This window comes from Caretta caretta, chromosome 9 (assembly GCF_965140235.1).
Source record: "Caretta caretta isolate rCarCar2 chromosome 9, rCarCar1.hap1, whole genome shotgun sequence".
Lineage (NCBI taxonomy): Eukaryota > Metazoa > Chordata > Testudines > Cheloniidae > Caretta > Caretta caretta.
Genome location: NC_134214.1, coordinates 16,750,112 through 16,771,711, shown reverse-complemented (window position 1 = coordinate 16,771,711; position 21,600 = coordinate 16,750,112). Strand labels below are relative to the sequence as shown.

The following is a 21,600-nucleotide window of genomic DNA, read 5'->3' as shown; positions in this document are numbered from 1 at the left end:
TTTATTTATAGTACCATTCATTCCTTGCATTAACATTCCAAATGATAGCTTGAGTCAGCATAATTATCAATAATCTTTTCTATGTCTGGAAAATGTAGAAATCAGTATTGTTAAGGTGATACAACACACTAATGTGGACATAGTTATACCATTATAAAAGTGCTTATACGGGTATCGTTTAAAAACTATACCAGTAGAAGCACATTTAGAACAGAGTAAGGGCATGAACTTGGGCCCGTAGAAGTCAATGTTATAGCTCTCATTGATTTAAATGGTGCAGGATTAAGCTCTAATTGCATCCTCGCTGGAGGCTGAACTGATTTAACTATATTGTTAAATCACATCGTTATCTGAAATAGTTGAATCAATTCAAAAACTGTGTAGACCAAATCTTGGAACGAGAAAAGGGAATAGCTCTGATGTTAGCAAATGCAGTAGTGTGTACTTCACTCAAATTACCTACCTTGCGTTAAAATGGTAGTGAAGACATGGCAACTCTGCTTTTAATTTAGGTTAGCAGCTCGAGTTCAATCCCAGCTCCATTATTGTCTTGAACTTGAGCTGCTAACCTGAGTTAAAAGCCAAGTTGCTGTGTCTTCACACCTGTTTTAACCAGAATTAAGAACACACCTTTTCTGCAATGTAGACATACCCTTAGTGACTGAGCGTCTGATCCAAAGTTAATTTGAAGTTAACTTCAGTTAATAAAAAGAAAAGGAGTACTTGTGGCACCTTAGAGACTAACCGATTTATTTGAGCATGAGCTTTCGTGAGCTACAGCTCGAAAGCTCATGCTCAAATAAATTGGTTAGTCTCTAAGGTGCCACAAGTACTCCTTTTCTTTTTGCGAATACAGACTAACATGGCTGTTACTCTGAAACTTCAGTTAATGGCTCCCACTGACTGAAATGAACTTTGGATGGTGCTGGAGATAAAGACCTTGAGCTGGGTTGTTTTCTTTCACCCCAAAATAACTCCGCTGATTTCAGCAAAGTCATTTCCAGTTCGTCCCTGTGTCAGTAACAGAAGAATCTCTCCTCCTGTGTGTGTCTAAAAATTCCCTGAGGGCCTAATGCTGCAGTTCTTAGTGTGCTAAGGCAAAATCCGGATTGAAATCAATGGAAGTTTTTACTGAGGGAAGATTAGAGCGTGTTGGCCCTTCATGTTTTATTAATGTACCCATTGGTAGCAACACGTTTCTTCATGTTCCTGAGACTCCAGTACAAAGGAAATGCCTTTTTGAAGTACTCAAGGAAATCAAATAGTTTTGGGTTTTTTTCTCTTATGGCTGGTATACATTAAACAAAACATGGAGAATTAAATGGAATTATTTTACTGGGGGAGAAGGAATCCTAACTATTTCAAGCACATAGGTGTGAACCGTAAGAATTTTCTTGAGCACCAATTTACTCTAATATTTTTACCAATAACTTTAAGATAATAAGAGGCAACACTTTTCTAAGCCATTTATTTCACACGACCAAACATTGGTTGGAATGCTAACAATGTGAGGTGCCTTCCTTTTAGAGCACACTGCTGATTTCTGTTTTGATCGTTATTGGGTAATCTTTGACAGCAGGCGATTTCACTTACTGCTCTGCTTTTACAGATCTGCATTCCTGACTCCAGCCTAGGTTGACTGACTACACGCAGCTAGCAATTTACCTCTGAAGAATGATGAGGAAGGACAAGTGCAGTGTCTGGTCTATGCTGGCATTTGGCTTGCTTGGAAAGACATTAAAGATAGAAGGGAGGGGGTTGATCTGAGCACAGATCTGGGAGCCAGGAACTCCTGAATTCCAATCCCTGCTCAGACACTTGTTTTCTTCATGGCTTTGGGTGTGTCACTTAACCACTCTGTGCCTCAGTTTCCCTGTCTATGAAATGGGAATAATAATCCTTCCTCATAGAGTTGCGGTGAGGCTTAATTCAGGTTTATGATACTCTGTAGAAGTGCATATTATTACAATAATTTATTTATTATTCACTAGTGTTGGTAGTGGAGATGGAAAGGCAACTGGTGTTTCCTGACTGACCTCAGGAACAGATCTGTCAATAGGGAAGAGCACTAACGAAATCATGCGTGGTCTATATAGTAATGAAAACAAATGGTAGCTATTGGCAAAGGTAGTGAATGGGGACTAGACATGAAAAATGACTAGGGCACTGGAACACATGACTTATGAGGAGAGGCTGAGGGAACTGGGATTGTTTAGTCTGCGGAAGAGAAGAATGAGGGGGGATTTGATAGCTGCTTTCAACTACCTGAAAAGGGGTTCCAAAGAGGATGGATCTAGACTGTTCTCGGTGGTAGCTGATGACAGAACAAGGAGTAATGGTCTCAAGTTGCAGTGGGGGAGGTTTAGGTTGGATATTAGGAAAAAAATTTTCACTAGGAGGGTGGTGAAACACTGGAATAAAGTGTTACCTAGGGAGGTGGTGGAATCTCCTTCCTTAGATTTTTTAAGGTCAGGCTTGACAAAGCCCTGGCTGGGATGATTTAATTGGGGATTGGTCCTGCTTTGAGCAGGGGGTTGGACTAGATGACCTCCTGAGGTCCCTTCCAACCCTGATATTCTATGATTCTATGACATCTCCTGATACCCAAACACTGGATGGTCCTGGGGATGGCGTGTGGATGAACAAAGGCACAATCCTTAAGATCCAGGCCCTGCAGTTAGAGAAAGCAGAGCAGAAAGCAGTGGCTAATTTTGACCAGTTGTCTGCACAGGTGGGGGTCAAAATGGCTGAGCGTGTCTCAGTTGAAGACTCAAGAATGGGGGAAATTGGCGTGTCCACCTGGGGAGGAGGTTATATGACAGAATGGGGGGAGAATGTTCAGAGGAGGTAGGGTTGGAAGTGGGGATGATTAGGAGGAAAGGTTGTTCAGGTGCCATGAAAGTTTTGGTGGATCTGGGCCTTGTTGTGCCATAATCCTTCTCTTCCAAGGTACTTAGAACAACACGGCTCACGAGGATGCGACACTTCAGCTCTCTCCCCCTCTTCTCCTTTCCTGCAGAAAGCCATGCTGGAAGGCTTAAAGGGACTGAAAATGGGGCATGGCACTAACAGGTGAATGTACTGTTACCACTCTCAGACTTTAAATGTTTTTTTTGAAATGCATTGATTAGAATGAGGCCGAAGCCATGACACACAGGCTGGAGTGGAATTCCCCCAAACTTTGGGGGAGGGGGTTCAGACCCAGAGCTCTATTTTAGCCTCCTCTCCAGGGCTGACTCAACACAAATAGTGTTGGTACTGAGCTGCCTTTGGGGCCAAACAGATCCAAATGTGGTTTTCTCACACTGCATTTTGTTGTGTTGTATTGTTCTATATAATGTACACAATGTGAACTGTAACTCCCCAGTTCTTTGGCAGAACACTTGTGCTCATTACATCACAGGCCTGGTACAGTTAGTTGTTGTATACACTCAAGAGGAGCAATAAGTGCGGTCTTTGATATGTGGGCACCATGAAAGACTGTCTAACACACAGATGTGCAGCGTTGTGGAGACCGGCCTGTGATTGTGGACTGTGCATTGGGGAATGCTGCTTTATGCTGAATAGCTCCTCCTCAGAGAGCCAAAGGAGGTGATTGCCTCTTGGAGAATTCCCACAGCAAAGGCTGTTGGAACACCAGCCTACAAACCAGGAAAAGCCAGAGACCTGTTGATTCCCAAAGCTTTAACCAAACTCCCATTCAATTTGTATATTTTCTGTGAATAAAAATGTGTCTCGAGTTGTTTAAAAGTAAACTGAGGATTAGAACAAAGGATTATGCAGCTACGTCCTGGTGCAGGAGGAGTGTGTCTCTATTAGGTGACACAAATTGCAGTACAAATATGAATAGTGAAATGTAAAAACTAAATAGTGGCATTCAGCAAGAGCTTTCCATTGAGGGTAGGGCTCATCATTCCAGGGGGAGCTCTGAGAAGCATGGTTCCTCACAGCAAGGACCTCCCAGTGTTCCTCCACAGCCAGCTACCAAAGTTAAATTACAACAGTTCTTCTGCTTGGGGTCTGCAACTTCTACGTGGGTGGCACAAGGGCGTGGGGAGGATGCATGTGTCTCATTGCTCACTGACACAGGGGCTGGTCATAGTCTGGCCTGACATGTCTCTTTGTTTGGATTGGAGCTCAGTCAGTGACCTCACTTTGCTTCATCTTCCCCATTAACCCCCTGCCATACCCTCACTGCTCCTTTTTTATAGGGACCTGCTTAAGGCACACACTGGCAATAGTTTTACTCTGCAGCCAACTATGGTCCAGAATAGTGGGCGCAGCTGTCTGACAGTCAAGAGATCCAGGTTCTATTCCTGGCCCTGCTACTGGCTTGTTGTTTGGGCAGAATTCCTTGCCTCATCTGTAATTTGGAGAGAATGTAAGGTGTGGATGAAAAATATAAAGTGCTAGATATCTTTATTCCATTAGAGTACAGGGCCCCTCTTCAGCTCAGTTTTGTTTTATGGCCTTTGTTTTTAGTAAACCTAAATGCATGTCATTAGTATAACAACAGCTTGCTTTGAAAAGAGCCTGTGCATTTCATCTACTCTAATTTTTCGCAAGATAGAGCCAAACCAGCAGTGGAAAATGAGAATTGTTCCTTGCAAATCTCAGAATCAGAAATACCCTGCATGCAAAGGCATATGGCCCATAGCCAGCACTGATTTAATTTAATGGCTGTTGAATGTTGTCCAGATTTCTTTGCTTATATTAGATTATAAATCAATTAGTAACATCTTCTTAGTGCTCTTCGTAAATATACAGCAGACCCATGCAGTCAAATGGCTCCCCTGGACCCTCCTTGCTCTCACTGGTGTGATCTGCATACCCTGTAAGTCTCTGCTTCGCAGTAATGCAAGTGTCATTTTTGTTTTGGGCTTCAATCTCTCATCTGCCTGAACTATTCAAAGGTAGCTATTCCATGATAGTCCCAGACTGTAAGGTGCAAAAATGTTACTGGTCCCAGCATAAAAGTGGGTCAGTATTTATTTTCACAGATCCTGCCTCACAGATCTTTACCTTTCTTTCTTTTTACCTTGTGTTCATCATGTGCAGTGAGAGGGAGCAGCTCAGGCTTTTAACTTCTCTTGCAGTTAGGAGCTGTTAAAGGGATGATTTCAATTAAAAGATGCTTCTTGGTTGATGGATGCTTAAGTTTGTTTTGGAACATCAGGATTTTAAATCCAGAATTTTTGATTTGACCGATTGTAGAGCTGGAGCAAAACCTAGATCTGGATTTGGATTCTGAATCCCCCACCTGCAGAGTTTGGAGCTGTCTGGATCCAGATTTTTGGGTGTGGCTGTTTCAATTAGGGCTGTGTAAAACTTTCATACTCAAAGCACAGACCATCTGGTTTGGTTTCAGGTTTTATTACAAACACAAATGTCAGGCCATATTCACCAGCTGCACAAACCTTTCTAGGCTGAGTTTCAGGGAGAGCCTTCGCTGAGTGTTAAAGTGAATGGAGAGGTAGAAAGGGATGAGTTTGGAGATGAGTTGGGCCCAGTTTCAAGTGTTGAAGGCCTATTTATGGTTTGGGGTGGAAACCATGGAACACTCTGTTGCTTCATCTGAGTTTGACGTTGAGAATTGGGTTCATTCAAACACAAACTCACAGTAAAACTTGGAGTCAGTTCCTCTGTTGGTGGTGGTGGCCTACAGTAGATGTACCCTAGCTAGTGAATCAACAGGCACCAGAATGGAAAGAGAAGGTCATGCAAAGCAGAACCACTGTCCTCTTTCCAGCTCTCCGAGAGGCACACTTCAGCCATTGCAAAGGGCGGTGTTTGCATTTTCTTGGTTTACAGGTTGATGGTGTTTGATCCCAAATCAAATCCACAGAAGCCCCAGGGAGACCATTCTGATGCAGGAATAAAGTTTACTACAGGGAAGAAACAGACATAGTCAAAGCAAAAAATGTGATTTTCTGTAAACTCCAGTGTCCTGCCAAGTGGTTGCCAGGATATTGGTGTTGGCTGAGATGAAGGGACAGCTACTGGAGGAATCACAAAGGATCAGATGACAAATACCTGTTTTTCACACTTCCAAAGCCTCCCTCTGTCCTGGCAGAGTCTCCAGCTCCTGCATACCTCTGGGCTGCCTGGGCCAAAGATTGCCTTTAAGAAACATTCTCAGCTCTTGGCTCTTATTTACTGAACTAAAACCTCAAAATATAGTTTTCCTGGGTGGAAGAAGAGCTCCATACTGGGTGTAATACCGGCTCTAAGAGCTAGGCAGTTGAGTTATTCACTTGGTCGCGGCTGCCCTCATCACACAATTAATGATTCTCAGTGCAGCTGGGAGGTCAGAGAGGCAGTATGACCTACACAGCAAGAATCTCTCTCTGCTGAACACAAAACTCCCACGTGAGGGTTTCTCTGAGACTGTGCCAGATGCAAACCATCACCTGTTGGGTATGTCTCCCAGCCTGAGTAGCGTGACTGACGCTAGCAGGGCTTGAGTTAGCATGCTAAAAATAGCAGTGTGGATATTGTGGCTCAGGCTGGAGCTCAGGCTTTCAAGCCTAGGGCATGGTGGGATTGACAGCCTGAGCTACAGTGTCCACACTGCTATTTTGAGTGTGCTAGCTTGAGCCCAGCTAGTGTGACTATGTCAGTGCAGGCTGGGAGGTGCTGTGTAATAAACGGTAGAGATGACAACCCAAGTAGGGGAGCATGTACTAAAAAGAACAGACATGCAGTTACCAGTCTACAAAGTGGATGCAAAGACGAGTGGAGGGAAATCTTTCTAACTCTCAGCTGAGGCTCCAGCTAAAATGAAACAGCAACAGAAGGCTCAGGTTAATGCATTAATACATAGCAGAGCTCAGGCAAGTTGGCAAACCAAATGTTTCAGGAACATTTTATGAATTTAGGTTTTAAGATGTTGATGAATTTTTCCATTTCAACAAATTCCAGCCAGCTCTAGAGCTGCTTCAAAACAAAAACTGCTTGATTATAGGAATGTTCAGGGTTTTGCCTTTATTTTTGTTAAAATGAACTGATTCTGGGTAGAACAATTCAAAAGTAGAGCCTGGCCCCTTGGCCTGCAGGAGCACCTAAACCCACAAGTTCTGAACCTGTGCGTCGTGACCACCAGGGGGCATCATGAGCAGATTTCAGCAGTTGCAACCACCCTCATGGCTAGAGGAGAGGATGAAACTTTTTCTCTGTTGTAACATGGGGTCACAGAATGGAAAAGACTGAGAACCAGCGGCCATTTGGGCCTTTTACCCCCACCTCTTATTAATACAACAGCCCATGCCCCAAGTACCATGACAAGGCCTTTATCTGAGCTTGTCACTGTGAATCTGCTGATAGCATATGGTTTGAAAGGGTGGCAGAATGGAAAAAGACAGACACTATAGACTCAGTGAGCAAAGGGCAAAACAGTCAGGGAGTGAGTGGTGTGTTTCTCTTGCAATCCCGACAAGGCTTTTTGTGTATCCTCTCATCCTGCATGCTCCCAGCTGTGAAGAGGAAGGGGTGGGACCTGCAACTGCCACTTTGAATTTACTGGTCTGCATCAGGGTTGATGCAATTGGTCTTGGTTGCGAGGGGAGGGTAAAAGAACTAGTCTAAGAGGCAGAATATAACACTGACTGTTTGATACTTAAAACTTTAATAGTCAACCTGCTGTCACTTTCTTAGGTTTTTATTGTGTAAACTAATAACCATTTTTCACAACAATGCAAGTAAATTCCAAAATCAGCCCATTTAAATGTTTCTTCTACAAAGGAAATTTTGGAGCACGTAAGGCAAAGTTTGTCTATATTTAACTTCAATTTAGCATTGAAAAAATATCATACCTTCAGATACTCATCAGTTTAACAAAATTTATATGGGATTTTTTTCTTTCCTTTTTTGGTGTAGTCTTTCATTTGAAAGCTTTACATTATTATGGAAATTTATACTAAGACACAGGTTTCTCTGGCTTCCTTTATAAATTCATTTTTTAAATGTAAAGGCACACAATAAAGCTTTATGCATTTATTAAAATATACACATTTTGGTAAATTTAGATTTCTTTTCTTGGTATCTTGATAAGTTTATATATATATAATATATATATAGTATCAACAACACTCATTTGAAAATAAAAATCACTCCATAACACATCTGCATATTTTTTTTCTTTCTTCATGACACACCACAAGTTCCCATTGTACAGTGCACCAATGGGGTTTTGGAAACCACAAATAAAATAAAATAATAATATCACAAACTTGTTAACAAATACATCAATTCATACCAGAACTGCAGAGAATTGTTACACCAGAAAATACCATCTGCATAAAAGCAAGTTATACATCATAAGACCAAACAAAATGAAAAAACGTAAAGATCATTTACAAGCTGAATTTATAACACCTGATGTCAGTGTGTGATTTATTTTCTGCAGTGAGGATGCTAGAATGCTGGGTCTTGTAATCAAATTGTTGTAACCACGTGCTGTGAAAAAGTTGTAGAGGGACTAAAATCTGAAGTTGGCCAAAAAGAGTTGAAGTGTTTATGCTTCACCAGTATAATATTCTGGTTCCTTTGAAAGGGAGGTATTATGATCATCAGGATGTAGTCACCACTTGAACAGAGGGAATGAAGTGTGTAGCTTCCATTAATGTTAATTGGAATTATAGGGTACGTATAGGCTTGCATTTTTTAAAAGTGCCCATTAAGTTTGGATGCCCCCATTTCTGAGGACCCAATCTGAGACACTGAACATGGAATTACACCCACATCTCCCATTTGACTTCACTTGTTTGGTGTGCTCAGAACCCCTGAAAGTGAGGACCTTTAAGTACCTTAAATTGGCCACCCAAAAATGGAAGCACCCAGAATTAATGGAGACTTCAGAAAATTTTGGCCTTGATTTTTTCCCCTGAACATCAAAGAGCCCCAAGATTCTGCTACTAGGGGAAACATGGATGACCTGCAACCAGAGATGGACCTGGACCCCAACTTTCAGGGGTTCTGAACTTTCTCCAAATTCGTGGTAGTTGGATCTAGGGTTTGCATTGAGGCCCATCTCTGCCACAAATTGGTAATTTCCACATGTGCTTATACACCTGTCCATTGGTAGTTTTAATTATTTGAATAAGGGAAAATATTATAAACCATACGGCTTGACATTGGACTATGCTAATTGTTTCTTAATCTACTCCTAGGAGTTATAAAGGGGATTACAAATTATATTAATCTGTGCAATATATTTAGAAAGAGCCTATTCTTATGGAACACAGCCTTCTAGTTCTTTCATTACAGTTTTATATGTGTCTTATGCTTTCCATACTCATAAATACTACTTCATTATCCCTAATGCTACCAAAATCAGTACTGCAGCATAAACTTTCCTCCTGCATAAGCTCTTTTCTTTCTTTGTTTTTAGATGAGAGTGGAGTGGATGATTCCCTCTAATGGCCCATGACATAAGAGGTGATTGTGAACAAAATGTTCAGAATTTACAGAAATTCACAAATCTGCCTGGAAAAAGAAGGGATGGATGGATACAGAAATGCTAGAGTCAAGTATAGGGATATTAATAGCCACAGGGCTGTATCCAATGGGCCCTGGATTAGTTACACAAGTATTATTAGTGATTGCATGATAACAGGTACTGTTACTGGTGACTACTCTGGTACAAGCTATTTAGACTGCATGGGAATATAGGCCTTCATTCAGCAAGGAACTTTGGCATGTGTTTATGGTTAGGCACATGCTTAAGTACCTTGCAGAACTGGGGCTGCAATGACTATTTTAAAATATTATCTAGTACAGGAGCTGGTAGGAAAATAAGGCATATTCTTTCTCCCTGAAAATGTTGGGACAAACCTGCTTAGGTGCCATCTATCTGTCTTAGGTATTTCGAACACATTTTTCACCATGATATCTAAGCATCAGATTTAAGTGAGATATTATCTTTTCAGGAGCTGCTCAGCACGGTTCAGGATCAGACCCACACAGAGGATATCACTGTTGATTAAATAAATAAACACACTGAAACTACAGATTCTCAGTGGGTGGGAGTCCAGGATTCCTTCTTGTAATTTGTAATATATATATATATATATATATATATATATATATATATCTAAAAAGTGGGTACCCGATGTAGATTTATGTGGTTGTATTTTCAAAGCCCCTCAAACTACACCTGCAAAATGTACCACCCACCTCACCATGCATCTGAGCCGCACCTGCAAATACAAACACTGATTAGGTCCTCATGCCACAGGCATCAACAATGGCACATTCACATTGCATGCATGCAAAAAGGTGCATGTGAAAATTCTGTCTCAGATCCTGTGATCTTTATTAAGGGCAAAACTCCCATTGGGATGTTTGCCTATGTAAGGGCTGCACTTTGTGGGTGCTCTATACGAAGGCCCTTTGGAAATGTACTCAGATTTTCTTTTGGACAGGGAAGAACATTTGTGGAAGAAACATAAATACATTAAGTTAATGAGGTAAATAGTTGAATAACAATTTGAGTTTATATTAAGGATGTGATTTTGTTGATACTTCAGTTTTTAAAAAAATACACCCAACCAGTATATGTTCTGAGGCTGTTTTTATCACAGGACTCTGGTGACATGTACAAATCATGCAAGCTTTGCTCTTGCTTCTGTTCAAATCAGAAACCCTGGATGAAGATACAGCCGTATATCATTTAAGAAGAGTATATAGTCTCACACACTCTCTCTCTCTAATAGACTATACTATGTATATGTGTGTACAGATGCACACAGTAACTTACACAGAATTTTAAAAGCATTGTAAAAACAAGTAAAAGCTAGGAGATTCAGAGTCTACATCCTTCCTCTCAAATCTAAATATAAACATGCTTGAATCTAGCTGAGGTTACATTGGGGCTAGATCCGCTTTGACTTAACTCCTGTTAAAGTCAATAGGTATCTGTGGGTAAAAGTGGGACCACTTTGTCTTGCCTCAAACAGATGAAATTATATACAGGACATTCCATCCTTAATTTCCTTGATTTAATTATTTATTTCTCATAAATGGAAGGTTCTTTTAGATTTTCTGTATGAACGCAGGTGTTTGTAAAATCAATTAAAATTAAATATATTCTATTGGACCCAATCCTCTAATAATTAGTCACATGAGTGATTCTTACTCACATAAGCAGTTCTATTGACACTGAAAGGCTAGACTCTGATTGCAGCTATACCAGTATATAACTCAACTGACAGGAACTCTACTGAGATCATTGAAGTTATTCTGGATATTTACTGGTGTAACTGAAAGCAGAATCTGGCCCCCAGGGACTACTCATATGAGTAAGAACATAAGAGCGGCCATACTGGGTCAGACCAAAGGTCCATCTAGCTCAGTACCCTGTCTTCCGACAGTGGCCAATGCCAGGTACCCCATTGGGAATGAACAGAACAGGTAATCATCAAGTGATCCATCCCCTGTACCAGGGATGTAAGGGTTGCAGAATTGGTCCCATTGGTTTCATTGAGGAAGTTGTTGTGAATGAATGTGTATGTGTGTATTAAAACATGGCTCCCATGCACTTCGAGTGCATGTATCCAAAATCCTTCAGGGTTTTTATATGAAATTTGTTTACGGTGCAAATACAGCAACTTTCAATTGCCTAGGTGAATTTGGTACAGGATACAGCACTGAACTGAGCCTGGCATAGCATGGGCAAGTGCTGTGCAGCCTTCACACACATCTGCCTTTGAACCTCAATCCTGCTCTACAACCCCCTCTCCTGGCATTCTAGCCTGGGACTCTGTCTCCAGCAGTTTGTCAGTTGGGCTGTGGACAGATGCTGAACAGGGACTTGGATGAGACCACCACATTCACTTTCCTTTGTTACCTATCCCAGGATTTTAACCTAGGTCTCAGGAGGATAAAAGCTAGAACATAAGATTGTCCATATTGGGTCAGACCAATGGTCCCAATATCCTGTCTCTGACAGTGGCCAGTACCAAATGCTTTAAAGAGAATGAACAGAACGGGGCAATTGTCAAGTGATCCATCCCCTGTCGTCCATTCCCAGCATCCGGCAGTCAGTGGCTCAGGGACACTCAGAACATGGGGGTTGCATCCCTGGCTATCTTGCCTAATAGCCATTGAGGACCTATCCTCCATAAACTTATCTAATTCTTTTTTGAACTCAGTTATAGTTCTGGCTTTCACAACATCCCATGGCAATGAGTTTCCTAGGCTGACAGGGCATTGTGTGAAGGCTAGTGCATTAATGCACTGCACCATTTCAACCTTTCTGACATACACACCCTCTCTCCCCCACTAACTATGATTTAAACAACATCATCACCACTGCAGTGTGGTTACTCAAAGGCACTTACCCACATTATGGCAGGAGCATCAAAATCTGTATCTGGAATTCAGCTATTCCACCAAGGCTTTGTCACTCACTAGGTAGTTGAAATTGACCAGTTGAGGGTAAGAGCCTGTTATATTGGAAAATCTCATACTTCGTTAATTTTTAAAGGCCTCTCTGAACCGACAAGTGAAAAGTTTTAGAGGGTGAGTAAAAGTTTTGGCAAGATCAGTTAGTCAGTTTTGCCCCCAGAGTTTTATTTTTATTTATTTATTTTGCTAAAAAGTAGCAAAGTAACTAAAAGAAAGAAAAGAAAAGCTGTTGTGTCCCAGAGATACCACCCAGAGACATTTTTATGACCAGTTGTTGAAATAGGGGATTAACACAGAAGCTGTAACATTCAAATTCCACCCAAATTTGAAGATATTTGGACACTGAAGGAATTTGGTTGAAGTCCGTCTCTGACAGAACCTTTCATGGTGCTAGTGAGCTCAGCTGTGCAATTGTAAAGGTAACATTGGAGGCATATTTGGGCTTCTAAAGTTAGAATTTGGCCTTTCTAATAAGTTCCTTGTCCTAGTTACCTTTTTCAGTGACCTCTTTTTGCTTACTAACTACAGCTGAGTCCATAATTGATTTTTGTCAGTTTGGTGACCGGTGTTCAGTGTAGCTCAGTTTAGTTCATTTAGTTTTCAGGGTTTTTCTTAATTATTTTTTGGGGTGTTTTTGTTTTTTAAATAACTAGCTAAATTTCTAAATGAAATGGAAAATCCAAACGTCATTTTGAAAATGTTGAAACAAAATTCCCATTTTGGGGGGCCAAAACTATTCACCTAGTTCAACCCAAATTTGTGAATCCATTTGGTTGACCTGAACCTGCATTTTTCAGTGAATAAACTATTTGCTTGAAAATTTTTACCTAGTTCTACTCCCTACTGTTTGATCATTGATTAATGGACCAAACCCTGAAGACCTTCCTTAGTTCTCATTAAGTCCTTATGCCAAGAAAACTCCCTCTGACATCAGTGTTTTTTCTGTGTGTAAACTAAGGGACACAACCTCCCTTCCTCTCTCCCTGACCTTGTGGAAGCCAGTGGGTGTTCTGCAGGGTTCCAGCACCACAGAGTTTATTATTACTGTGTATAAATTGTTTGTATAGCACCCTGAGCAAATTGGCCGGGAGTCACATTATAAATAAATGTGTTCCTGTTTATGGAGAATACTAGTGTTATTTAATTTCTTCTGCCGCCATCAAGAAAGGATCTATTCCTCTTTGCAGTTTCCAATGTGTCTTAAGTTTTTAAATGTGACGGCCGGTGGCATTCCAAGGTGTCCCATTTAAATTTCAGCTTAGCTGTGTGCTGATGTTAGAAAGTCATAATGGTGACTACAGTCTGTGTCCAGCTGGGCTTTCATCTCAGAGGGAAAAGTGAGATAATTACTGCAGTTTAACCTGGAGGAGTGGAAGCAAACCACATGCTCCACAAGAGAAAAGTGTGACTAGTTAGCTGACTAAGGTCTATCAGGAATGGGGTTAGAGCTTGTGCCACACAGTTGCGGAACAAGAACTTTTGTGATCTGTGCTGCATTGAGGCTGTGCCGCCTTATTGCATTGCATGGAACCTGTCATCTACTCTTGTGTTGGTAGCTGAGACAAGTGGTGTAAATCTAGCTGCAGGATTTGCTGAGTGATCATAGCAATTCCTCTGCCTCTGTCTAGAACTCCATCTTCCTTGACAGGAAAAGGGGCTGGTTTTAGTGCCCAGATTTTACAATGTTCCTTTTTATCCTGCATGTGTAATTTTTCAAAGGGGGAGGGGAGAAAAATACTCTAATTAGACCCTTCCTCTGGCTTTTTCCAAGCATTCTGTGTTATCCACCTTTTCCAGCTGCACACTCTCTGGGGCAGGGACTATGTCTCCTACAGTGCTGAGCACAGCTGGTCCTTAACAAATCAATTATACTAACCAGCATGAAAATGGTAAGGAAGATTATTTAAAGTCCTATAATAAGTAGAAAGAACCTTCACAGCTGCATATGTACTTAGTAAGCTATTTAAGGTATGGATTTTGTTCTGTGTTTGTACAGTGCCTAGCATGGTAGAGTCCTGCTCCATGATTGGGGTGCCTAGATGCTATGGCAATACTAACAAATAAATAATAATGCAAAGGCTACTAATACTGGCCCAGATCCTAGGTATTTCTCTCGCCTTCAAAGGAGATCAGCCCTGGCTTAGGTCTGGGAGATCAGGCATGAGAAGCAGCTGATACATGTTTTGGAGCCCTGGAGCCACCAACCCCCACAAATGAGTTCTACCCATTATCCCCCACTGGTCACTTGTGGATCTTCTATCTCCCCTGCACATGGTCTGCAGAACCTGCTGCAGATCTGGGTCTGCAAAATGGTCTGTATCAGTGAAAGAGAGAAGGGCTCAGTCAGAACCCTTGAGCTACTGGGGATGGGATGAAGGGCTCTGTGCTGCCTCCTGGCCCCCACCCATGACCACCTAGGGGTATGTTTTTTTCTTTTGCTGATGGGCACCCTTCTGTTTTGGAGACGTCAGCCATCTCCTGTATGTGGGTGGAGGTAGGGGGGTGCTTAGTGCCCTCTGGCTGAGCTCCTCAACTGTTGGTCTGCAAGCAAGACCTGCCCCTTATGCAAGGACATGGCCTCTTCCTAGCACCCTTACTGCCTTACATGGCAGGAGGGCGGTGGAGTCACAGGCCTTGCCCCCAGAAGGAGAGGGTGGATCTGGGCACAGCTTTATCTTGGTCCAGAGGGTGCTCTGGGTGCAGTTCTCAGGCCAAGCTTCACACAATCAGGATCTGGTGCAGTGTATCTGCTGGGCATAAAATCACCCCTACTGGAGGGCCTGCTCCTAAACTCACCCCAGGAACCTCCCTGATTTCCATGGAACTACCTATGTAAGTAAAGACTGTTTACACATGTGTTGTAGTGTCAAGCCCTTACTTGTCTGAATTACTGTATCTCTCAAGCCCCAGCATTATTTACTCTGATTCCATCTGAGCGAAAATTTGCTAAAGGCGCTTCGTTCATGCTAATGTGGTGCGAATGTCTTCCTATTCGAATGGTAAAGTGACAGGAGTAAAATTCACCTGACTATGCACAATGTCGTGACTTTGCTAAGCATTGGTAGGAAATAGCAAGGGGAATTGTGGTCCTGATTCTCTTCTTGATTACACCAGTGTACATCTGGAGCAATGCTAATGAGGTCAGTGGAGTTCGCTGGATTACCCTGGTGCAATTGAGGGGGCAGAAATTAGCCCTGTAGCTTTCAGCAGCTAAGAGACTAGTCATTCTCATGTATTTGATATGAGCTGTTAATTAAAAATAGGTTTTGGATAAAAATCTTTTTTCATGTATTGCAATAATTTAAAACCAGATCTGCTATATGGGCCATTGAGCTAGGAATGGATCATCTGTAAGGAAGTTGCTGATCAATAATTTACACTAGAGATGCCACCCCACGCTCTGAGTGTTTCTAGCCTGTTTGCCAGAAGCTGGGAGTGGACAACAGGAGCAGGGCTAGATTAACCTTTTGTGGGCCTGGTGCCAAACATAGTTGTGGGCCCCCATTGAGGCAATGGAGCATGGCGCGGGGAGATCAGTCCCCAGACCGAGGGGCCAGCCAGGGGCATGGCATAGCATGCTCCGCCCAGCCCAGTGTGAGGGCACTATTTACAAACCGGCAGTTGCCACACACACAGTGGCCCTGTGATGCCAGCATGCCCCTTCCTCTCGGGGGGGGGGAAGGGGGGTGGCCCATGCCGCGCCACAGAGCCCTCTGCCCGACACCCCCCCGACTCCCCCTATGACCAGAACCCCCCCAGACCCACTATGCCCTGTGCCCCCCGACCTCCCCCAGAAATGCACAGCACCCTGCACAACACCACCCCTGCCTAGCACTCCCCTGCCCACAGCCCCATCACAACTGTCCAGCACTCCCCCCCCGACTCTCTATTGCCCCAATACACACTTGTTCCCTGCCCCCTTACAGCCCAGCACCCCAATCCCCCGGACTCCCCAGAGACCCACTCCCCCATGCCCTGCCTCCTGGCTGCACTCACCGGCCCTGCTGGGAGTGGACTGTGTCTGCTGGGCTGAGCTGTTAGTGCAGCCAGGGCTGGTCCTGGGGCCGGGAATTGCTCTGTCCCTTCAGGAGTGGTGCGATCAGCCAGGCCAAGGCCTGCCCCAGATGCACTTGCCTGGAGGGGCCCAGCCAAGCCCCCGACACTGTCTGCCCCTCCCCCCCAGGCTGAGACTGGCCAGGCGGCTCAGCTCTGGGGAGACAGGCTGGGCCCCACAGGCCTGGAGCCAGAGGTGCACTGGGGTCCTGCCAGGGGGCAGAAGGGAACAGAGAGATGGAGTCAGGGGTCATGGAGGAGTCCTCGGCCAGGCGGCAGGCCGGCCAAGAAGAGCAAGTGGTGGGTGTGGGAGGAGCGGGGTCTCAGGGTGCAGTGCAAGTGGAGTAAGCCGGGGTCCCTTCTGAGCATGGGCCCGGCTCCATGGAGCCACTGGTGCCATTGTAAACCTGGCACTGGACAGGGGATGGGTGACTGTGTGATTGACTGTGCTGTTCATTCCCTCTGAAGCACCTGGCATTGGCCACTTTCAGAAGACAGGACTCTGGGCTAGATGGACCATTGGTCTGATCCGGTAGGGCCGTTCTTATGTAAATACACAGTGTGATAAGAACCATAACAGGAGTTTTTTAAAGGGAAGAGACAATAAAACGTTTCTCCTTGGCTCTGAAAGTTGTTAGAATCCAAATATGGTAAGAAGAAGACATTAGTCCTATATGGTATGGGTGTGAGCTACATCAGAGACAAATGGGTGAAATCCTAGCTCCACTGAAGTCAATGGCAATGCTCCCATTGAGTTCAATGGGGCCAGGATTTTCAACCAGACTCTCTGCCTCTGTATTCCACACCTCAAAGTCATCCAGGATGCTCCAGTTGATAGTTTTGTGATTCAGGGGGCTGGTGGCAGACTGTTCTCAGAAAGGGGGCTCTCAACCCTGGAATGTACTGCTCTGCTGGTCCCTGAGAGTTTCAAACCTGCCTAAGGGATTGAGAGACACAACTCATTAATTTCAATTTGAATTGTGCATCTAAATCCCCAAGGCTGCTTGGAAAATCTCTATCTCCGGCTTTGTTCTGGTGAGGTGAGTGCCAGTTTGGGTGGGTGGTGTTCCACTATGACTCTGTATTGCTTTAGGTTTAATGTGATTGAATATTGTGTACATGTGCCTAGTAGTACTGATAGGTGCATTGAGCATATTGCAATTAAATGACTAAATAAACAAAAACATGGATGGGAGAAAGTGACTCAGAAATGTCCAATTTCTTTGTCAGAACAATTCCTACCAGAGTTTAGTTAACTATGTTTCTTTTATATATTAAAAGGAAAAGACATAGCAGGCCAAAGTCATCCCTGGCTTCAGTGGAGTTACACCACAGGTGAGTTTGGCCCAGTATGCTTGTGATTAGATATGAGGAGGCTGTGTTATTCCTATTGGGTCTGATCCTTCAGTCCTCACTCAGGCAAAACTCCCATTCACATTGCTGGGAGTTTTGCTCAGGTGAGAGTGAGAGGATTGGGCCAGTTCTCTACTAGTAGCCAGTGGATTAACTCTCAATAAACATTCATCTCCTAAGAATCCCTGCCTTGTGTTACATGAACTCCCATCTCCCTTTGCCTATTCCATTTGGTTTCAAAGTGAGGCGTGATCCTATGGAATTTCATTAACTACAGTCACTAGCTGCACTTCAGTATTTTTCATAGTAGCACCCAAGAGTCCATTGGTTAAAAATCTCAAAAACATATACAAGGTAAGGATCCTTAATACAAAGTATAGTTTACGGCAAGGAATGAGATTTCAATGGCCCCGTTATCTACAGTTGCCACAAATATTGTCCAGTGATGACCTAAAGTTAATGACTGACGTGACATGAAGTAATAGAAACTTTATCTGAAGAACTGAAATCTGAATGACAATCTGGACTGTGCCCAGTGGGAACTATTATGGATCAGTGAATCAGTAGAAGACACACAATGATGGAAATGGAGTCCAAGCCTTGGTACCTATGGTGCCAAGAGAAATGGAGTTTGATATTTATGAGTATTTATAGAGGAATGAATTAAGTCTAGATGAGGAGTGATTAAGGATGGGCCCAAACCATAAAGCTTAGATCCAGATCTGAGAAATTCAGGTGTGCTGGGATCTGAAGTTTTGATTTGGTCTGTCCTAGAGTGTGGTGCAAGCAATGGAGATTGCATTTTAATCCCAAAGCTTGTGGTGTTTGGATTCAGGAGGTTTGGTTCAGGCTCATCCCTAGTCATGATGTGTGCAGTGACTGCCATGGTACTGAAATGGAGGATGAAAATGTTGCTCTGTGAGACTAAGATCCCTGGATCCACTTTCAATCTACTCCTGAGATTCCCTTGGGAAATGTTTTACTGCTTCAGTGTGCTTACACCTCTCTAGCAAAGGTTTTCTTTCTATAGGTTCAAGGAAAAAATATACTTGCTAAGAAAATGCCAAATACGTTGCTTCACGCCAGCACAGTCATGGGATAAATATTCTCTATGGAAAGCACAGAGAATATGTCTCATGCCCCCACCAATCAGCTGGTCATGTAACTGCTCACATGAAACCCACCCTATTTGGCACATCTCTCATTTAAATCACATTGTCAGTGCTGCCAAAAGAGGTCAATAGGATGCTTAATAGACTTAGAAAGAATCTGCCAGTCAGCCAATCCATCCACATGCTGGCCCTCTTGGTAACATTCACCAAGATAGGCCGTGCTGGTGGACTCGGAATGGGTCACTTGCTTGTTTTGATCAATGTGACAATCTCAGAATTCAGGATAAACTTTTTTATAGAACTATCCTGAAGAGTAAAAAAGTGAGTGAGTAAGTGATGTGATTCTGGGCACTGAAATTTTAGGAAGGATGGAATTTAAAATGAGAGCCAAAGAAGCCTTCACAATCTAGCCCAAGGGTTAGGTTAGTGAGAAATAGCATTGTGGTTTTGTTTGTGTTACGCCTATTCTGGTGAGTAGTCGAGCTCATCGTTTGCAATCAGGGCCTCGAAGTTCTGTTTGTGTTTGCCTTTGCTTTTCGATTTGCTACTCGTCCGACTGCTTTCCTTTGCCTCCGACATCTGCTGGTAAGAGAAGCCTTTGTCTTCTGAAGGCTGCCAGTCCTGGTAGTTGTCACTCTCATTAGCATAGGAAAAGCCTTCTTCGACCGAGAATGGGTCAACGTCCACATCATAGCGCTGGTATGTGCTCTGATGAAGGACCTCTTCCCGGGCGCTGATCTCCAGTGTGCTGTTCCACATACCGTAGCCAAAGTAAATGAGCAAGCCTGAGGGAGGTGGGGGGAGACACAGAGGAGTACAACTGTTAACCATCTGAGAAAGGAAACACTGTGGAATAAATAAATGGTGTGTTCTAGCTAGTCAAAGATTAAACAGTTAAACACAATGATCTTATAAAATTGATACTGTGATGTTACTGCACAGCTCTTTGTCTCTCTATTAGCAATATGGAATACATATATTTTAGGAAAAAGGAAAGGAGTACTTGTGGCACCTTAAAGACTAACCAATTTATTTGAGCATAAGCTTTCGTGAGCTACAGCTCACTTCATCAGATGCATACTGTGGAAAGTATAGAAGATCTTTTTATACACACAAAGCATGAAAAAATGGGTGTTTACCACTACAAAAGGTTTTCTCTCCCCCCACCCCACTCGCCTGCTGGTAATAGCTTATCTAAAGTGATCACTCTCCTTACAATGTGTATGATAATCAAGTTGGGCCATTTCCAGCACAAATCCAGGTTTTCTCCCCTCCCCCCCACAACCCCACTCTCCTGTTGGTAATAGCTTATCTAAAGTGATCACTTGTTAAACCCTGGATTTGTGCTGGAAATGGTCCACGTTGATCATCATACACATTGTAAGGAGAGTGATCACTTTAGATAAGCTATTACTAACAGGAAAGTGCGGGGGGCGGGGGGGGGGGGAGAGAAAACCTGGATTTGTGCTTGAAATGGCCACCTTGATTATCATACACATTGTAAGGAGAGTGATCACTTTAGATAAACTATTACCAGCAGGAGAGTGGGGTGGGGGGAGAGAAAACATTTTGTAGTGGTAAACACCCATTTTTTCATGCTTTGTGTGTATAAAAAGATCTTCTATACTTTCCACAGTATGCATCCGATGAAGTGAGCTGTAGCTCACGAAAGCTTATGCTCAAATAAATTGGTTAGTCTCTAAGGTGCCACAAGTACTCCTTTTCTTTTTGCGAATACAGACTAACACGGCTGTTACTCTGAAACCTGTCATTATGCAAGGCAATATATTTTAGAGTGGCGGGAAGAGAAGAATAAGAAATCCTGTATAGTTGTAAAGACACAGAGTTAGGTACCATTGCTTCCCCCTGGGATATGTAGGTCACATATTTGGGCCAGATCTCCAGCTGGTGTAAATCAGTCTAGGTCAAGGGACAACATTGAAGTCAATGGAATTACACTGATTTGCACCAGCTGATGATCTGGTCTATGCAATATCAGACCTCCAAAACCATGAGATGGGTTTATAAATCATGAGATTTTAAAATAATACAATTTGGATTCTTTTCATTTGCCTTCTGGTTTTTGAACCTTTGGGGTTCATGTTTTCAAGCTTCTCTCTGCAAACACAAGGGCTAGAACTATATTTATTGTTTTAAATGCAAGGTGAAATTCTCACATAAACACTTGACTCCAGGATCTGGGACTTGAAGAAAAACATCAAATATCATTAGACTCATGATAAAATCCCCAAACTGCATTTTCATACCTTTATCCACCCCAGCTACCCTTTCTCTTCAGTCTGTTCAGTGTTCCCTGCATTCCCACTGTCTCTCTCATACCGTTCATTGCACAGAGCCAGTATGCTTCACAGTCATAAGGTTAAATATGTTTGATGCTAAAATGATACAGAAATCCTGCCCTCCTGTTGCTGATAGGAGTTTCTTTTCAAGCTTTTCTTTCTCACTCTCTTCTCATGTGACGGTACACAATCTCTGCATGCCACCTACCATGAATGTTTTTTCCAGAAGCCAAGGTATATGGAGATTTAAGATCCTTAATTGGTAATGGATTCAAGAATCCATCTACTGCAGATGTGTTCCTGCAAGAATTTCATCGGCTCAGGTCTGTCTCAGCTCTGGCAGTGGTTGACATCATCATGTGAGATAACAGAGTTCA

General features: G+C 43.0%; 2 protein-coding genes across 3 annotated transcripts in view; one reads left to right on the top strand and one right to left on the bottom strand.

The window, feature by feature from the left end:
* CLDN11 (claudin 11) overlaps nt 1–21,600 on the top strand; it is a 42,573-nt gene that overhangs the window by 16,291 nt on the left and 4,682 nt on the right. The window lies entirely within an intron of this gene.
* The window catches only part of SLC7A14 (solute carrier family 7 member 14), a 64,682-nt gene continuing 59,366 nt past the window's right edge, over nt 16,285–21,600 (bottom strand). For both annotated transcript variants that reach the window (XM_048863427.2, XM_048863426.2), the window contains exon 8: nt 16,285–19,708. In XM_048863427.2, coding sequence (XP_048719384.1) covers nt 19,386–19,708 — 323 coding nt within the window. In that variant the 3' untranslated portion in view covers nt 16,285–19,385. The remainder of the gene's footprint in view (nt 19,709–21,600) is intronic.